Below are 17476 nucleotides of genomic sequence, written 5' to 3' on the forward strand. Positions count from 1 at the left end.
CTGTGTTGGGGGGGTAAATGAGGGAACGGCTGTGTGGTGTTTAGCTGCCTGCCGGGTTAAACCACAACACATACAAAGTAAATATGCATGCAGACCACATGCTTCATTGCAAAGACAATTTACTGGAAGAAAATTTACTGGTGCTTGCAGAGAAATGGCAAGAAGAACAATCAGCAAGGAGGCATGGGACACAAGGAGCAGCAGCAGTAAAAGTGAGACTTTGGTTTATGGCTAAACATATGTTTGGCTCTTTTTGTTTGGTTAAACCTTACAAGCTTGAATGCCAAGCAACGCCTTAAAAAAAGAAGAGTGGTATTAAAACCAAAACCGCTCTGTGGTCTTACTTCTTCAGGAAAAATGAAATTTATGCAAGTTCCTTGTAAATAAACAAGACTGCATCAAAGATATCTGATATCTAAAAGCCAAATTCTTTTTATAACTGAAACAAGATTGTATGTAAGACCCATTTCTAAAATCTTAAATGAGTAGATTTAGTCACATGATCCAACTTGTTTTAAGTGTACATAATAAAGCACAACTCGGGGCACAGGTATTTTTACTATGTGGATCAATTATTTATCTGGATAAATTAAGCTCACACATATGTCCTCATTTACAGCAGACATTAAGAATTAGCAATGGTTCTCTTTATTGAATCTAGTTTTTGTTTCTGCATGTAGAATAAACAGATATGTTGAAAATGGTGCTTTTCCACATGTGGCTACAAGACTTGACCAAGAACCATCAAATCACATAATCATGGCACTTCTCAGTGACTGAGGTGGGAGCTACTACAATGAGATCCTCAAGAAATCTAGGACTAAGCTCTTCTAAACTTTAATTTTTGGCTTTTAACAGCTTTGCTTGGTGTTCTTGCAACTTGGGCATGCTTCTTAAAAGTTTTTGAGCAAAGTAGGATTTAATCAGATTGTATTATCAACATTTAAAAATGTTAGTGAAAAAAAGGTTAATGCTGTCCTTATACATTACAGAAAACGAAACAAGTAGCCACATATACTTATTGTAGCAGCTAACTTTCTCAGCAATATTTTTGGCCACTTTGGTAGTAAACATGACATGAGTTTCATTTAAAAGTTTTTAAGTCCCATAAGAATCTCTCTGATTATCCAGAAGTGGCCTGGGGGAGGGGGGGGTGGGGGGAGGGGAAAGGGAATGTACCCAGTAAACCTTGAAGGGAAAAATAATGAGATAAAAAATTACTAATGAGATAAAGATGAGTAACTGCCAAATTTAATGTAACTCCCTTTCAACACAGCCAACAACTACAGATCTGACTTCAATGAAGAGGTGGAACAAAGAAAGAACTTCTGGTGCTCTGGGGAAAGATGGAAGGTATCTCAACCATCCTCCCATAGTTCACACATTTCAGCATCTGGCACAGAACAGGTATTTACACATATAAAGTCTATCTCCCTGGTCCTACTTACATACCCAGTCTGCTATACAGAACAGAGGAAGACCTGCAATGTCAAGTCACAGACCTTGGTGCATCCAGCCCAAACATTTCTTACTAGTTTCCTTGTGGCAGCACACAAACATTTTCTTTGTTATGGAAGTCCTTAGAGCTCCTCTGCTATCGGGTAAAATGACTAAGACAAATCTTAAAGTGAAGAAAATTAGCTTTATTTATGTAAATTAGAAAAACGAATTGTTAGAACTTTGGTCAAATGGTTAAATCTGTACAATTTACAATTATATTTATATACAAAACTTATAATAAAATACAGTACATCACACTTTTCCTGAGTCACGGTGTGTTTCTCAGTTCTGTAAATCTTTTTTTTCCTTCTTTCTTTTTTTTTAAGTAATTAGATGCAAGAAGGAAATACGATCCTCAGTTTGACAGTGTTTGGTTTAGATAATACTGGTATTAAGAAAGAAGTCAATACACTATATGTAGAAAATACTTTATAGCCATTGCAATTTTGACAGTTATTCTTCTATATTAAAATATGTTCCTTGATAAAAATGTTAATTAAATACTCCTTACTATGAGTTTGTTGCACTTTATTTGACACAAGACAAGCTGACTTCAAATATGTCCATCTCTCATTGCAGAGATACATTAATTTAGGTGAGTTACACGTATATATAACCGATCATTTAAAGATCAGGAAACATACATCCAGATAGAGCAGATGTCTGAATCGAGGCACAGTATATTAAAATTGCTGTCCTATCCTGGACAAGATATGTAAGCTTCAATTGCCTGGCTAGCCTAATACAAAATTAACACAAGTATACGTCCTGAAAAGTGAGACTATGTCAAGCAGCAAGGCACCAAGCCTGCAAATACTTACATATGCATAATAGTCCCACTGTGTAAAGCTTCACTACGGAGTCCTCAGTGAAGAAGCATTGTAAAGCTGTATTCCACAGCATTTGTTCAATCTCGGCCGGCTCAAGAAGTTATTAGGGTTAAAGCTATCAATATTACCTGTATTGAGTTGAATTTTTTGAGATCAACAATAATCTACTGTAAGGCTTACGAGGATATTTAATCTGTTTACGTAATGATGCAGTGTGTTAAATTAGTAATTAGGATAGATTACAACCTGCAAGTAAATTTATGTCCCAATTAAGTTACCCTGATTGGTTTTTGGATTTATTTTTGACAAACATCGATTTAAAACAGAATTAATTTTACTTAATGGCTAAGTGTGGGCTGCTCCTAAATATATCTATGGTAAAGTACACTATACTTTTTTTAATATAGGCATGTGTATTTCTGGTATTTTAGTCCAAAATAACCCAAAAATACAGATTAGATGACCTCTGATAGATTTATTCATAGTGTTTAGAGACGTTGAAGAAGTCTTACACTAAAAGAAAGTTATCTAGAGATTTGCTTTCTCTTAAAAACTTTCTGTAATACTTCAGTGCAAACTGAAATATATGAGATCAACTCCTCGCGATCCTACTCTGATTAGAAATTGAAAGGGACGTTTTTTGCGGTTGATATTGAAGTGCGTAAAATGACAACATGAGACTTCAAAGAAAATTGGTCTTTAGCTGAATGCTTGAAGTTTTCCCAGGATTCTTTGCATGTTTAGCAGTCTTCACTTTGATGCTTTCTTGATTGCCTTTTACAGCTGACTCAAGCCTGGCTTTCATAGTTGGAGAGGAAGCCATTAGTTTTTTAAAAACTGAGGAGTACTGTGGACCAATCTGCATCAGATTTTGCAAAGCAAACTCATGTAGATTTTTTGCCCAGTTTGTAGCAGAAACCAGGGTGTTTTCATCCAAAAGAAAGGAAATAAGGATGGGAAGAAGGCAGGCCACCAAATGAGCACCTGTAAACATTGAAAACACAACTTAAACACACACTTTTTAAAAACAGCTTCAAATTCTAACTGGAAGTATTTCTCTAAGTTAACATTTAACACAAACTATAAAGCTGCAAATGTTACTTGAACTTTACAGTAAAAAGAACCAACATTCTTGTTAGCAATTTTGTTAGCAGTTAGTGTTCAGGACTGGATTCCTAGTGGTCATTGTGTTTTAATTTGTTACTTACGGCAACTTTCAGCATGTCTAATGCTTTGGATACTAGTAATGGAAGTAACTTACGGTGCTCTTCCTCAGCAGTGGCTGTAAGAGCTGTAACCACCTTTATTCCCTCCTGAATGACCTGAAGTTCAGCAGCATTTTCAGGTTTTACTTTTTCTGTTTCCTGCAGTTTTCCCACAATGGATGGTGCTAAAGCATGAATATAAGGATATGACACAGTTTTGTTTGGATGCTGAAAGATGGAGTGCAGCAGCTGGTAGCACTTACACTGTACCTAAAGGGAAAATGAAATTTGCAGTTACAAAGTGTTATACTTAAAAATACATGTCAGAGTGTTTTAAAACTCACAGCTTGTCAGACAAAGTTTTAGGGAGGGGGCAAAACGTGCCTGCCCTGGTTTTGGCTGGGATAGAGTTAATTTCCCTCCTAGTAGCTGGTACAGTGCTGTGTTTTGGATTTAGGATGAGAACAAAGTTGATAACACACCGATGTTTTAGTTGTTGCTGAGCAGTGCTTACACTAGTCAAGGACTTTTCAGCTTCCCATGCTCTACCGACTGGGAAGGCTGGGGGTGCACAAGAAGCTGGGAGGGGGCACAGCCAGGACAGCTGACCCCAACTGGCCAAAGGGACATTCCATACCATGTGACGTCATGCTCAGTACATAAACTGGGGAAAGCTGGCCGGGGGGGCCGCTGCTGGGGGACTGGCTGGGCATTGGTCAGCAGGTGGTGAGCAATTGCACTGTGCATCACTTGCTTTGTATATTCTTTTATCGTTGTTGTTATTATTATTATTATCCCTTCCTTTTCTGTCCTATTAAACTGTCTTTATCTCAACCCATGAATTTTACTCCTCCCCGCCCCCGATTCTCTCCCCCATCCCAATTGGGGGAGGGCGAGGAGTGAGCGAACGGCTGTGTGGTGTTCAGCTGCCTACCAGGTTAAACCACAACAGCGTCTCACACCTTGAAAATTCATCAGGTTGCAGGCTGCTAACACATAATACTTTATAGGAGCACTATAACTTGTAATCAAATTATTGAGAGAAACTAGATCATGCCTCCTGTTTCTTTCCACCGAGTCCTACATCTTCCTACATTTTTGAGTTAAGGAAAAAAATATTATTTTTGTGTGAAGTTTATGTCTTAGTACTGTTTTGAAAATATACTCTTTTGCACAAATACAGCTGACTGAAAATAGGTGCTTAAAAGGTAAGCATTACCTCTGTCAAACTTTAGGCACAATTTTAAAAAGCCTCAAATGACGCAGTAGCTTGCATGTCATTGGAAGTCAATAGGACTGAAACTGTCAAGTTCCTACATAATTTCTGAAAGGCTCAGATGCCTAAACAGTTGGATAAAATTTACAAATGCATACTACCATTTTCCTGCAGTCATATTTGGCATCCCCAGTTTCCTATCAGTGGAAACTAGTGTTTATAATACTAGAAATGTATTAATATATAAAAAAAGTACTTTCTTACAGCTATTCCTCAAGTAAAGGTAACTTTGTTTCATCTTCTGTTACTACATGAATATATATGGAGAAGATGCAAGAAAACCAGTTTACAGTGAATTCTCACAAACATGAAATCTAATGCATGTTATTTTCAGAGCTGGACTTTCAGAGTGAGGAAGTCCCAATCCCTAGAAAAGCCATTTGTATTTGCAATGATAATAAATACAATTTTTTTTTCCTGATATGTTGGTTTTTTAGAAGAAGAATAGTAACAGATGAACTGTGGCACTACAGTCTAAAGGAACTACATAAAAATATTTATACTAGGTCAGAACAAAGCATTAATCTAGTTCAATATGCTGCCTCCAGCAGTGGCCAGGAGCTGATGCTTATGGGACAGTAGAAGTTATGTAGTGGTACTTGCTCCAGCTCCCAAAGACCCACAGCTGAGGGATTTCCTGTGCAAAAGATAGATCTGTGTGTTGAAGATAAAATGAACAAATAAAATGAAACAGGTGCCTGAAAAACTACACGACTGTATCACGTACTTATCAATATATAAAGCTCTGAGTCTGATGCAATAAAAAAAATAAATCATAGGAATACAGACTTGTATACAGAATGAAAAATGATAAAATGCACCGCTGGACATGTTTTTGCTAACTTGTTCAAACTGTGTTTTAAAATACAACAGATATAGTCAGGACAGAATTAACTGGAATCAACACACAGGACAAGTGAGACAACTGAACAGAAAATAAGCTAAAATCCATTTAATATGATACTGATATTCTTATAACTTCAGCAGTACTTACAAGAGGATCTTTTGAGTCAAGTGTTATTTTAAACTTCTCGATACAACGCTTTTGAAGGCACTCTACGGTAGTAACTTCTGGACTGGTAGACATAACAAATACTGTAATAGCAGTAAGCAGGCTAACTTCATCGAATTCTTGGAGAAGCCCATCTACTATCAATAAAGCAAGCAGTCTGTTAGATTTGGATTAAAAAGTAATTCTATGAATTCAAGTGTTACGAAGAGGTGGAATAGAAATATCAATGTCTACGTTTCTTTAGGAATCTCTTTTTTTCAAATACATGACACACTCTGATGCACTGATATGGACTTTTACTGTAATAAAAGCCAAGGCCAAAATGGGAATTCAGGGGTGGTTATATGCATATTTAGAAATAAGAGCATACTCCTATTCCATTGTTCCTCTGTATAAAGTACAATAAATATCTTTGAAGAGCTGGTATGACATATTAGGGTACAACCTATTTTGAGAATAATATAAAATTTGCGTTAAGAACACGTATTCTTTGCTATAACTTAAAAATCCAGCACTATAAACAAAAGTTCCAACAACAAATTACAACTTAGATATTAAACACAAGGAATGATAAAAGTACTACAGTCTTGGGAAGTTGAAGATGCAGCACACAGAAAACTAACCTTAAGACAAAAATATTTTTTCTTGAACTACTCTTTTAATACCCTTTGCTTCAATACGGACACTAATTCTTTGTGGAGAACCTGCATGCGGTACAGCTGTCTTTTATGCTCAACTGTACATGGAAGCCGTAACTCCTGTTTATTGCACTGTACCATGTAACTACATTGTGGCACTACGTAATACAGGGGTAAGCCTGCAATCCCACATTTATACCTTTACAGACGATGACTTCTCATATGAAGTGTAGTGACAAGATTGCACTATAGTTTCAACAGTACTTGGTAGCTAACTAATTCTCCTGTGACTGAGATATTAGTCTTTTTTTTAAGATGTGCATGAATTTAATTTAAATAAAACCAAACCTTTCACCCAAACATTTTTTGTTTTGTTTTGTTTTAAACACACAAGCCCAAAATTTGTGCTTACCTTGATCCCAACAGTTAAGCACTGTGACCAAAGCACTACGTAGAAGATCAGTCCAAGCAGTCCGACTCTTCTCTGCTCGAGCCATTGGAGAAGACAAGAGTCCTTTAAGAGCTTGTAGAGATGCAGCAACCGTCAAAGGTAACTGGCCATCTCGCAATTTCACAGCAGTTTCTTTAAGTACTCCAATAATTAGGTACAAGATCGTAGGAAGAACTGAAACACTTCCTGTAAAACAAAGCAAATTAATTTCACAGAAGTTAAAAAAATTCAGGTACCTTTTACATTAAAAAAAATTGAAGCAGTTTTCTTGGATTCTCTTTATTTACAATTTATCATTTTTAATCACCTATGTGAATGGAGGCACTGGTAATTTGGAGAAAGATTTGAAATATCACGTTACTTGCTATAGCAAACGTGGAGTCAGACTGTTTAAGTGAAGTTAAACCTTTTCCCCTTTTAAATTAGCATTGTATTTCTTTTCCTTGATGATTTTATTATATAAAGCGTGGAATTATGTCGTGTTCAGAGAAAAGCAAGGACAGAAAGATCAGAACCGCTGAGGAGTGGAAGAAGAGAAGCTATAGAAGTATACAAAGTACTGAATAGTAGAAAACAAATTATGAGCATCTAAGCATATTTTGCAATGAAGACAATACAGCGAAGGAAATTAACAGGGGGTAATTTCAAAACTGGTAAGAGGAAATACTTCTCCCACATGATGTGTAGTTAGCCAAGGATGTCATTGCTCCAGAAAATCGCTAAAGTCAAGAATTTAGTAAGATTAAGAAGAGGATCTCAGACTAAAAATGCATAACAAAAATTCCTAGAATTATAAGAAAAAAACTCTAACAAATATTTTGGAAGAGAGAGAAGCAGATTGTCCCACAGCCTACTGAACAGATCTTCAGCTCTCCCCGAGAATCTGACAGTTGACCTGTCAGAATAAGAAACTCTTAAAAAAAATATTAAAAAAAATCACAGGAGTAACTTGGCATAGCAGTTTTGCTATAAGACATTTTTCTTATGTCTTTGAATCTAACAGTAATACAGAATTCTGCACACATTGGAGACAATCTAGCAACCGGCATACTTATGTGTTGCTCCCATCTTAAGTTCTGATTCAGCAAAGCACAGAGTTAAGCATATGGCTTAATATGCTTATGTCCTTCCCTAATCAGCAAAATGCTTATGTTTTTCACCTAAAGATTTAAATGCTTAACTTCTCTAGTGTAAACATCTCATCTGGTCTGATCCTGCAAGCTGCTAGTTTGTGGAATAACTTGAACAGCTAAAGACAAAAAGAACTACAGGGAGAAAAGAAAAATCACAGATTATTTTTCATACATGATAGCTGCCCTCAGATCTAAGTGATGCTACGTTTGTTTCCTTTTGCTTTGAACTGATAAATAATGAGCGGTAGATGGAAAAGAGAAATCATATCATCACCCTACAACGATAGGAAGAACTGCCTACTATTCCATTTGGAGTATGCTATCCCCCAAAGAAGAATCTTGTAACAGAGAACAAATTAAGAAAAAAGAAGAAATTTCCAGGGCTGGTAAATGCAAAAATTTGCATAAGGTGTAACACAGATATCTAGGGTGGGAACAGAGGAGTAGGGCAGAAATGGTTTATAGGTGTGGCTGTAACAGTACTGAAAGATCATACGTATGAATATGATATTGGGGGGTGGCGGGGCAGAACCATCTTAAAGTTTGGAGTGAATCCAAAGTGAATTATAGGTAAAAGTCAACTAATCTGAGAAATCAACTGTAACTCCTTACAGCGGTTTCCTAATGTTCAAATGATGGCTTTTAGTGAAAGGTAACATGATACATTTCCCTCTTAAATTTAATTTATGTCTGCATTATAAATTCCAGAATAGACAATTCAAGTAGAATATAATCATGTAGCTATTGTATACTTCCCTGTACAAAATGAATCTATTAATTGCACTGCTACATGTGGGAGGAAAAGAAAAACTACTCCTTTAATTGCTTCAGTTTTGTAACTTGTTTTGTAATCTGACAGTCAAAAAAATAATTAGAACAGGAAATTGTCACAAGCAAATCAACAAAACTTGCTGCCAGATTTATCCAGCTGAAAAAATTAGGTAATAACAAGGGAGCTCAGAAGAGCCCAATATTCTTTCATTAATCTTTTCTTGTGATGAAATAGCATACCTTCAGGAGAGCAGATTGCAGGAACATCAGAGAGAATAACTAATGCTGCTGCCACCAGTCTACTTCCATCTTCTGACAATAACAGATGTTTTCCAGACTGAACTGCAGGGCTACAAGTTAATTTAGGGTTGAGCTGGGGAAGCTGTCTGACAAGAATACAAACACACAACTCCAGTGTTGCGAAGACTAATGATTTCCCAGGCACCAGTCCTCCTGTATCTTTGCCTTCTCCAAATTCTGGTAATGTTTCCTTTTCTGCAGCACCATCATCAACTAAAACAAAAAGAAGAAATATGGCGGAAATCTGCAGGCTGTACCTTGTTTCCAAAAAGTTTACTACTTAAGAATGTTTCATCACCAAGTGACAATCTTGATACAAATATATGTGCATGCATATGTATTCAAAGGTCTATTGGCAAACATCCATCCTTCTGAATAAGCAAACTATGCACTGATTGTCAAAAGGCAAAAGTGTGTGCAATAGATTTAGACATACAACGTGCTGAGGCACCATGCCAGTAAGATGTCACCCGATATAAGTGTTTTGATTCTTCTTCCAGTTTTTTCCTTTAGAAAATGAACTTTAGGAAGTTACAATCAGAGTAACTAGTGGAGTCTGGCTTGTAACAGCTGTGTGTGCTGAGCCTCTCTGTTGCTCTACTGCAGCGGATCCCAACTTTTCACTAGGACTCCTCCCTCCCTGACACCACACAAGACGATCCCCACTGCAGTTTCTCTAGTTTTCCTCCTCACTTCATGCCCTCTAGTCACCACCAAAACCACCTACAATCTATCATACCACCCCAATTTCTTATGTCAGGCACCTGGACTGACTTAAGTAAACCAGGATTAGTCACCAACTGTGAAACACTTCAATTAAGATGCATCTTGGAATATCACCTTCAAGAATCCAGTTTTGCAAGAAAGAAATGCTTTAACCCTGATAATGTGTATTCAACATCTCATACATTACTGTACCTTCTGCACTTCTCCGCTTTTCCTTCACATGCTCCTGAGCTGCAAAAAGAATCAGCCGAACCACTTCAAGGGCAGCAAGCTGAATATCAGGCGATTCTCTGGTCAGTATCAGTCGATGCAAAACGTTCAGCAGCTCTACACTCAACTCCTACAGTAAGAAAAATGGTTAATATAGCCCCATTTTAATGCAGGAATTTTAGAAACTTGTTAATACTTGCTAAAGCCAACAGTATTACTCTTATTAATCTCACTAAGGAACACAGTATAACCGATACAATCACAGGAGTTGGCATTTTCTTCAACATCTAGCTCCTAGCTCCCAGTAGCAGCAGTCCTGCTCAATTCTCCCAACAAAACAGTAATCACGGTAATTTAGAGATAAGGCACTTAAAACTACTAAAAAAAACCCTAGTAATCTTCATCTTATGCCTGTTTAACTCTTGAAGGTGGGGATACTACACTGTATCCCTCCTACAGCATATGCATTTCCTTGGAGAGCACCAATAGTCAGCAGAACTTGGGCATGTCCACAGGCTTTATCACTTTTGCTGTATTAGACAATTGCATGGCACACAGGATGGTATAAAGCTTAATTTAAAGAAAAAAAAAAAAAGGAATTTTGAAGTTATTACTTCTTTTTAGGATCATCGGTGTGTTGTGGTTTTTTGGTTTTGCTTTTTTTTTTTTTAATTTTTTTTTTTTTTTTATTAATACCACTGCTTTTGTCCAGTTTCCTTTTATCATCTTCAATATTTACAACAAAATTAATTGAACTGTCCCTTGACAGAGAGAGTAAGAGAACTTTTTTTTCTGGAATTCTGTCTTTACCTGGCTCTCATCCTACTCATCTAATTACTCCTTCCTGACGAAATGTCCTCAAGTCCTCTGCCCCTCACTGTCTTCTTACAGGTTCCATGTTGTGCTCTTTTTCTCTCCTCCCTCTACAGCTTTGGATTTTGGTAAAGCATGTAATTCACCTACTACTTATGTGCTGAAGATTCCTGGATATACAATAGAGAGTAGAGATACTGTTCAAACTAAAATTATGCCTTAATTCTGGGGGGCTTTTGATCATTAAGACATTACCTGATCACCACCTATTTTAGACCTCGGCCATGGAACTTCGAAGAGTGCCTGTAGGGCACGTAAACAGGCAATAATGTTCTCCATTGCTTCATCTGATCGAGGAGAGCAGAGAAATTCCACACTAATTCCTGTAAGCATCAGAAGAAAAAACCCATATGTGCTTGAAATTTGAAGAAGTAATTTTGTCAATTACTAAGTAACCTAACAGTAGGTTGAGCAGACATAGAAATAGCATTTGCATTTTATATTAAGTGAATCCATCTTCTATTGCTAATATCTTGGGGCAAGACCTCTATTTCCCTCAAAACAATGAAAGAACTTCAGCTTCTAGACAGTACAAGACACAATTATAACTGGCTATTAACATAAATAAATAAAAAATAGAGCAATTTCTGAGTAAAACACTGAACTCTAGGTCCAATGAATAGGCAGACAATTCATAATGAGTATATAGCAGAATATTTGCCTAATCACACTGATTTATGTAATAGAAGAAAATAATGGAGAAAGTAATGACAGTTCACAAACTCAAAGGCTGAGGCTTTATCTTCCCCTTTTACAAAAACGCTAAAGATCGCAGCTACCACAATTGGATGACCAGCAATAAGTAAATTACATGAAGCCTAAGCTTGCAAATCCTAGAGCAGATAAAAACAATCACTTTTTTTCTGAGCTTTCAGGATTCTTCAGATGATTTTATGACATTGGAGATAAACTTCATATAAACTGTGATCCATATTCTCATCCCAGTTGCACAGCTGTAATTCCAAAATGTGAGATGACTTGGGAAACTGATCAATGTACACTAAAGAACAGCTGTGCAACAGGAAGTGTCCCTGTTTTAAAGTTCTTTCAGTTTCTCTGTAGGAAGTGAAAATGAACAAGTGGAATATGTTCAGAAGCAGAATAAACAAGCCAGGTGTCCATGGTAAAGTATATGAAATTTGAAGCACTAATCCAGTAGTATAGGAAGCAGGGGAAACGAGCAGCTTTTGTATCAGAGGTCCCACTTTTAACTGAGGGAGCAATGGAGTTCCAAAGGAAGCTGGCTCTGCGCAGGAAGACTGGGATTCAAAAGAAGCCATATGCATCTGGGTCATACAAACCCATTCCAAAAAGGGATTACAAAAGAAGGATACGAAAGAGATACCAAAGAAAAAAAAAATACAACCAGAAATGCCTAATTGTGTAAACTTAGAGAACTGGGACTGAATTCAACTGCCTGATTAGCCTCTGCAGTAGCGGAGGCTTAAACAGAGCTTTATGTGAACTTAAGGAAACACTTTTTTACTGGGAGGGTGACTGAGCACTGGCATAGGTTGCGCACAGAGGTTGTGGAGTCTCGATCCATGGAGATACTCAAAAGCCATCTGGACACGGTTCTGGGCAACCGGCTTTAGGTGGCCCTGCTTGAGCAGGAGGTGGTGGACAAGATGACCTCCACAAGACCCTTCCAACCTACACATTATTCTGTGATGTAAAGCTGTACTTCAGTGATGCTAAACCGTACACTCTGTAATTGTAGTGCTACAACCGCAATATAATCCACTCTTGAACTTGCATGTTTATGAGCAGAGCAGTAAGCGCTTGTTTAGGACTTGTTTAGCTCACACTGAGTGTTTTTTCTACCACATTTGGGAAAACGCTCCACAATTTTCTCACTAGGACTTAAAATTCTTCTGACCGTATATTTTTCTATGAGATGCAATATTCAATGATGGAGTTAAATGTGAGTAATTAAATATTTGTTTGCTAACAGTTTTATCTATTAAAAATTACATTTTGGGTTACAGCATCTAGACAGATTATGCACTCACTAACCCAAGATAAGATGAAATCTGTCCGTATTCACATCCTCAGGAGATTTCACCAAGGGCCTGGTAGAAGAATCTTGACACATTGTAGTTGGGGTGACAGGTCTGGAGAGATTAGTAACTCCTTCATCTGGATCAACGACGATGAAACCTGTGCTAGTAAGCCATAATGCTGTAGCATAAAGTATCAGTGCCCAGGAGTTGTAGTAATGAGGTCTGGCATTTTCAATTGTCTCTGCTGTATAAAATGTACCACCTACAAGAAGAGAAGTTACGGTTTTAAGGATGTCATTTGTTTTCAACTACCGTATTTTCTCATTCTTATAGAAGGGGATTCTTCTTTTTATGGAAATTATATTTATCGTATTTTATGTATGACTTTTTTTTTTTTTTTTAATGTTCAATATTAAAATTCAGGCTAATGAGGGCACTGCATTTAGATTTATCCGGATAGAATCCAATACAATTACCTTTTTCTTCTTTCAACCATAAAATTACCCAACAAACATGAATACCAAACAAACTACTTTTCACATCAGTGAAACCTCTGTTCTCAAAAGCAGTCTTTCTCTTTAGATAGGTACACAAGTATGTGTATTCCCTATACAATTTAATCTTACTGTGATCTTAAGACAAGTCAGCTAGGACATTAATGATGTGCACTTACAAGTGACTTATGAAAATACAACTGATTTGCTGCCTTACCTTCAGCAGGTAGTTGCGATGCATATTCTGAAGGCAAAGTTAAGAGAGCAAAATCCTGAAGTGCAGCAAGCCAGAGCTTGCTCAGTGTTCCAAGATCTGCCTGTACTAAGTCCAGAAGTCCACTGGCTGAAGATGTTACCTCTCCGTAGCTTTCTTCTGCAGAGTTTGCTATTTTTAAACAGTGATTGTGTGCATCACTTTGATTTTTCTGCTTTTCAACTGCAACTATGTAAACCTGTTCATATATTTGGAGAGAGATTTACAAATATTAACACTTGGAAAACTACTGTGATGATTAGCATGACTGCCTGTTGAACGGGCATGAGGTTTCCTAGAATCTATTCCTGCTTCAAGTCCAGCAGGCATGGGTGAACAAACACTTATTTTCTAAACCTTCTGAATCCACTCTCCCAGCTAATCTTGATGCGAGTCCAAATAAAGGGAAACCTAACTTCCCTGCTCCTAAAAATTAATATTACTTGTCCAGCTTCAGCTTCTAACCATCAAACCCTGTTACAGTTACAGCTACAAGACTGAAGAACTCATTATCAAATAATATACCTATAATCATGATCCTGAAACCACAGTCAAATAATTTCTAAATCTTCTTTTAACTGAAGTGGTATATTGCACTTGCAACCAACTTCTCAAAACTATGTATTACTCTGTGTTAGCAGTAAAGAATGAAGAGTACAGTCTTGCATCATTTGCAAACTTTGGGTGTCACCATCAGTAGGTTAACTTCAATGTGAGAACGTTAATTTCCCTAGATGCCTCTCTAGTTATCGAAAAAGATAGGCTTGAGAATGTTTCAGACCAGCAGCCCTCTTTAGTCTCTCCAAAATGCCCCTGGAGGGAAGCTCTTCTCCTCAACTATAAAGGACACATAGGAGACCAGTTCAACTAATCTAAAGTTAGCTTTTGTGACTATCCGTCTCCTGCAATTATGACTTCTGTATCTTTTTCAAGTTTGCTAGTTGTAGTGGGTTGACCCAGGCCAGCGGCTAAGCACCCACCAAGCCCCTCTCTCACTCCTCCCCGCCACAGGATGGGGGAATTCCTTAAAATTCTGGAAACAAGAAATAGGTAAGATCCTAAGTGAGAAGGAACCGCCTAGGGCTTAAGTGAAATATTTGTAAATTATAGGTCACAAAAGCTTATCACCAGTTTACTTTGTTGTAGTTTCTCATATCCAAGATCCAGTAGAAAGTTATACAGAGTTTGCTTTGAAGACTTCTAGTGATCTTAATTATAGACTGGAACAATCTACAGACCTTCACTTCTTACAGTTGAGCCTCACAACTAGTCTGAATTTTGTCTCAGATTCTGACCAATGATAGGTTATTGTTATATGCCATTAAAAACCTTTTCTCCATATAATAATTTTAAATTGATCACAGCACCTTATCTTTTCCTGAACAGATTAAATAGACTGATCTACTTAAATCTGTCGGTGTAAGCATGTTTTCAAGATTTTTATTCCCTCTTGCTAGCTTTTCTCCAATGGCTTTCCTATTTTGCCAATATCCTTTCTCAAGTATGGACACCAGAGGTTGGTAAGTTTTTCTACAAATGTTCACATAAAAGCTATCTATTGCCTGCTTTCTCCTTCAAAATAGTTCCCTAGTTATACACAGAAATATCATATTAACTACATAACATGCTCATATTTAGCTGGTTATCAACCGTCAGCATCCAAGGTTGTTATCAGTGCTTTCTATGACACACCTTCTAGAGATTACATACATTTTTCAGATTTTTTATTTTTGAATATCTAACCTTGCATTTATATGTATTAAAACGGGCATTCATGTGAGCTGACTTTAAGGCAGTTAGCCAATGCAGTACTGAACTGACATTGTTAACTTACAGGAACTACCTGTAAGAAATTAAATGCCAATAGACAATGAGAAAAATGACACCTATTTAAAATGGTACGTTCAGTGGACCATCACCATAGCCATTTATACCACGCCAATTTAAAATGAATATTGAAATATTAGAACATGTTAAGAAATTCATATTTCTTAAGTACTAGTCATATTTCTTAATGTATAGTATAATACAAACAGTTTAACTAGCAGTGCTTTTGTCAACTTTACAAAGGTCATGTACTGTTTAGAGGTATCAAAGCAAAGCAAAGGACCAGCAACTTCTATATAATGAAGCATGTAAGAAATTCCTGAAACCATTCTGCCTGAAAGGTTCTAACTCACCTACCGGGTATCAAGACTACCATTACAGAGCTGTTAGACTAACCTCTGCCCAAGCCTTAAGCACAGCCAGTATCTCCATAGTTGAGGTGCTTTCATTATATTGTTGACTTTGTGCTTCTTTCCCAGCCTGCACCTTTACCAAAGAGGATACAAGCAACTGGTGAACCCTTCGAAGGTCGTTAAGATCACTTACTACACCACTTGCTATCCAGGCACTGCATACCTAGTGGTGTAAAACAGAAATAATGAGAAACAAGAGCAAAACACCACTGGATACTCTTTTTTCCATCTGTAAAATTAAGAAACCAGATTTAATTTCTACTGAGATACAGTTACTCTTGGATAACAATCAATGTTAAATGACATTACAGTTTAGTATACACAAGTAACGAAAGCCAAAAACATTAGAGGGATGTCATAAATAATAGCCAAAGTATCAACTGCTACAAAGTTTCTCAAAAGATTTTAAAGTGCATAAAATCTTTGAGTTGTTACAATATAGAGGTAACATGGGTGACATTATTTTGTGTGCATCGAGGATTTGAGGCTAGATGATTTATTTCCTTTTTCTTGTGTGGGGTATCAAGCAAAAAGAAAATTTCAGAGGGTCTATTACCTAAGACTTCTGATTTTCAACACTTGCCTGACATGCTTTTGCTGTGACATCAGGAGGAGTTTCGGGAGCAAAGGCAGGCCTAAGTGCTGCTCCAACCTAAAGAGAAGTTATACAACATTTAATACATAGTGAACAATTAACTAAATAATTACTTTTCATAAGCAGGTTTTGTTGCAGTTTTCCATTATAAAGCATAGTTTCCTTTTCATTTTTCCACAGACTGTTTCGGTGAGGTTAAAGAGCAGGGAGACAGTTGCAATCATACTTTTACTGTTTTGTTTTGCTTACACTGAAGACATGGTTCTCTTTCAGAGAGGTCTTCAAAGTTGATTCTATTTTTTGCACAGTCTAAAACTGAAAGAGAAACCTCTTCCTTCCTGAACTCTTGACTTGATGAGAAGCCCTCAAAAGAAAAAACCATGTTCCAAACCATGAAAGACTTGCAAGACACTTGACATTTCCTTACTCATTCCTCACTCAGAAAGAATACAGATTTAAGGAAACAAACAGCTGAAGTTGGTCAACTTTGCAAAGTGAAAGAAGGGGAGAGCACAAACCCCATTTGCCTAAAGAACACACAAACATATACTTACCAGGTTGCAGAGATTTCACCTCCTCTCACTGTTGAAAGCTATTTCACTAAAGGCTAATGAAAATTTCCCTTGTTGCTTTAGCTGATATCTGAAAACTCAGACTTAAGTCTGATGCTCTTTGAAAAGAAAGTACAAAGTGTAGTACACGTACTACAAATACAAGTTTGTGAAAATAAGTGAAGAGGAGTTGTTTTTAATGACAATTAATGACAGTTTCTTAAGACCCCCCTAAAGCTTAGACTTCATTTAAGGAACTTCTGAACAAGATTTCAGGAAACAATTACTTAACTATGGAATATCTACATCCATCTATTTCTGGTTATTGTTATCAAAACTGACAAGAAGACGATTAGATATTTAACTGCTTCACATCTCTTCAACTTCTATGAAACAGTTGATGAGAAGATCTATG

At 36.9% G+C, this 17476-nt stretch overlaps 1 protein-coding gene across 3 annotated transcripts in view; it reads right to left on the reverse strand.

Annotated features, from left to right (window-relative positions):
• Window positions 1-1622: 1622 nt before the first annotated feature.
• HEATR5A (HEAT repeat containing 5A) overlaps window positions 1623-17476 on the reverse strand; it is a 69810-nt gene continuing 53956 nt past the window's right edge. For 2 of the 3 annotated variants that reach the window (XM_076344997.1, XM_076344996.1), the window contains 11 exons: window positions 16499-16567; window positions 15899-16078; window positions 13640-13874; window positions 12942-13190; window positions 11121-11248; window positions 10035-10182; window positions 9057-9329; window positions 6874-7098; window positions 5806-5960; window positions 3592-3805; window positions 1623-3314 (listed from right to left, as the gene is read on the reverse strand). In XM_076344997.1, the coding sequence (XP_076201112.1) occupies window positions 3013-3314; window positions 3592-3805; window positions 5806-5960; window positions 6874-7098; window positions 9057-9329; window positions 10035-10182; window positions 11121-11248; window positions 12942-13190; window positions 13640-13874; window positions 15899-16078; window positions 16499-16567 (2178 nt within the window). In that variant the 3' untranslated portion in view covers window positions 1623-3012. The remainder of the gene's footprint in view (window positions 3315-3591; window positions 3806-5805; window positions 5961-6873; window positions 7099-9056; window positions 9330-10034; window positions 10183-11120; window positions 11249-12941; window positions 13191-13639; window positions 13875-15898; window positions 16079-16498; window positions 16568-17476) is intronic. The other variant, XM_076344998.1, reaches the window with a different exon arrangement.

Source organism: Aptenodytes patagonicus, chromosome 7 (assembly GCF_965638725.1).
Source record: "Aptenodytes patagonicus chromosome 7, bAptPat1.pri.cur, whole genome shotgun sequence".
NCBI classification, from domain to species: domain Eukaryota; kingdom Metazoa; phylum Chordata; class Aves; order Sphenisciformes; family Spheniscidae; genus Aptenodytes; species Aptenodytes patagonicus.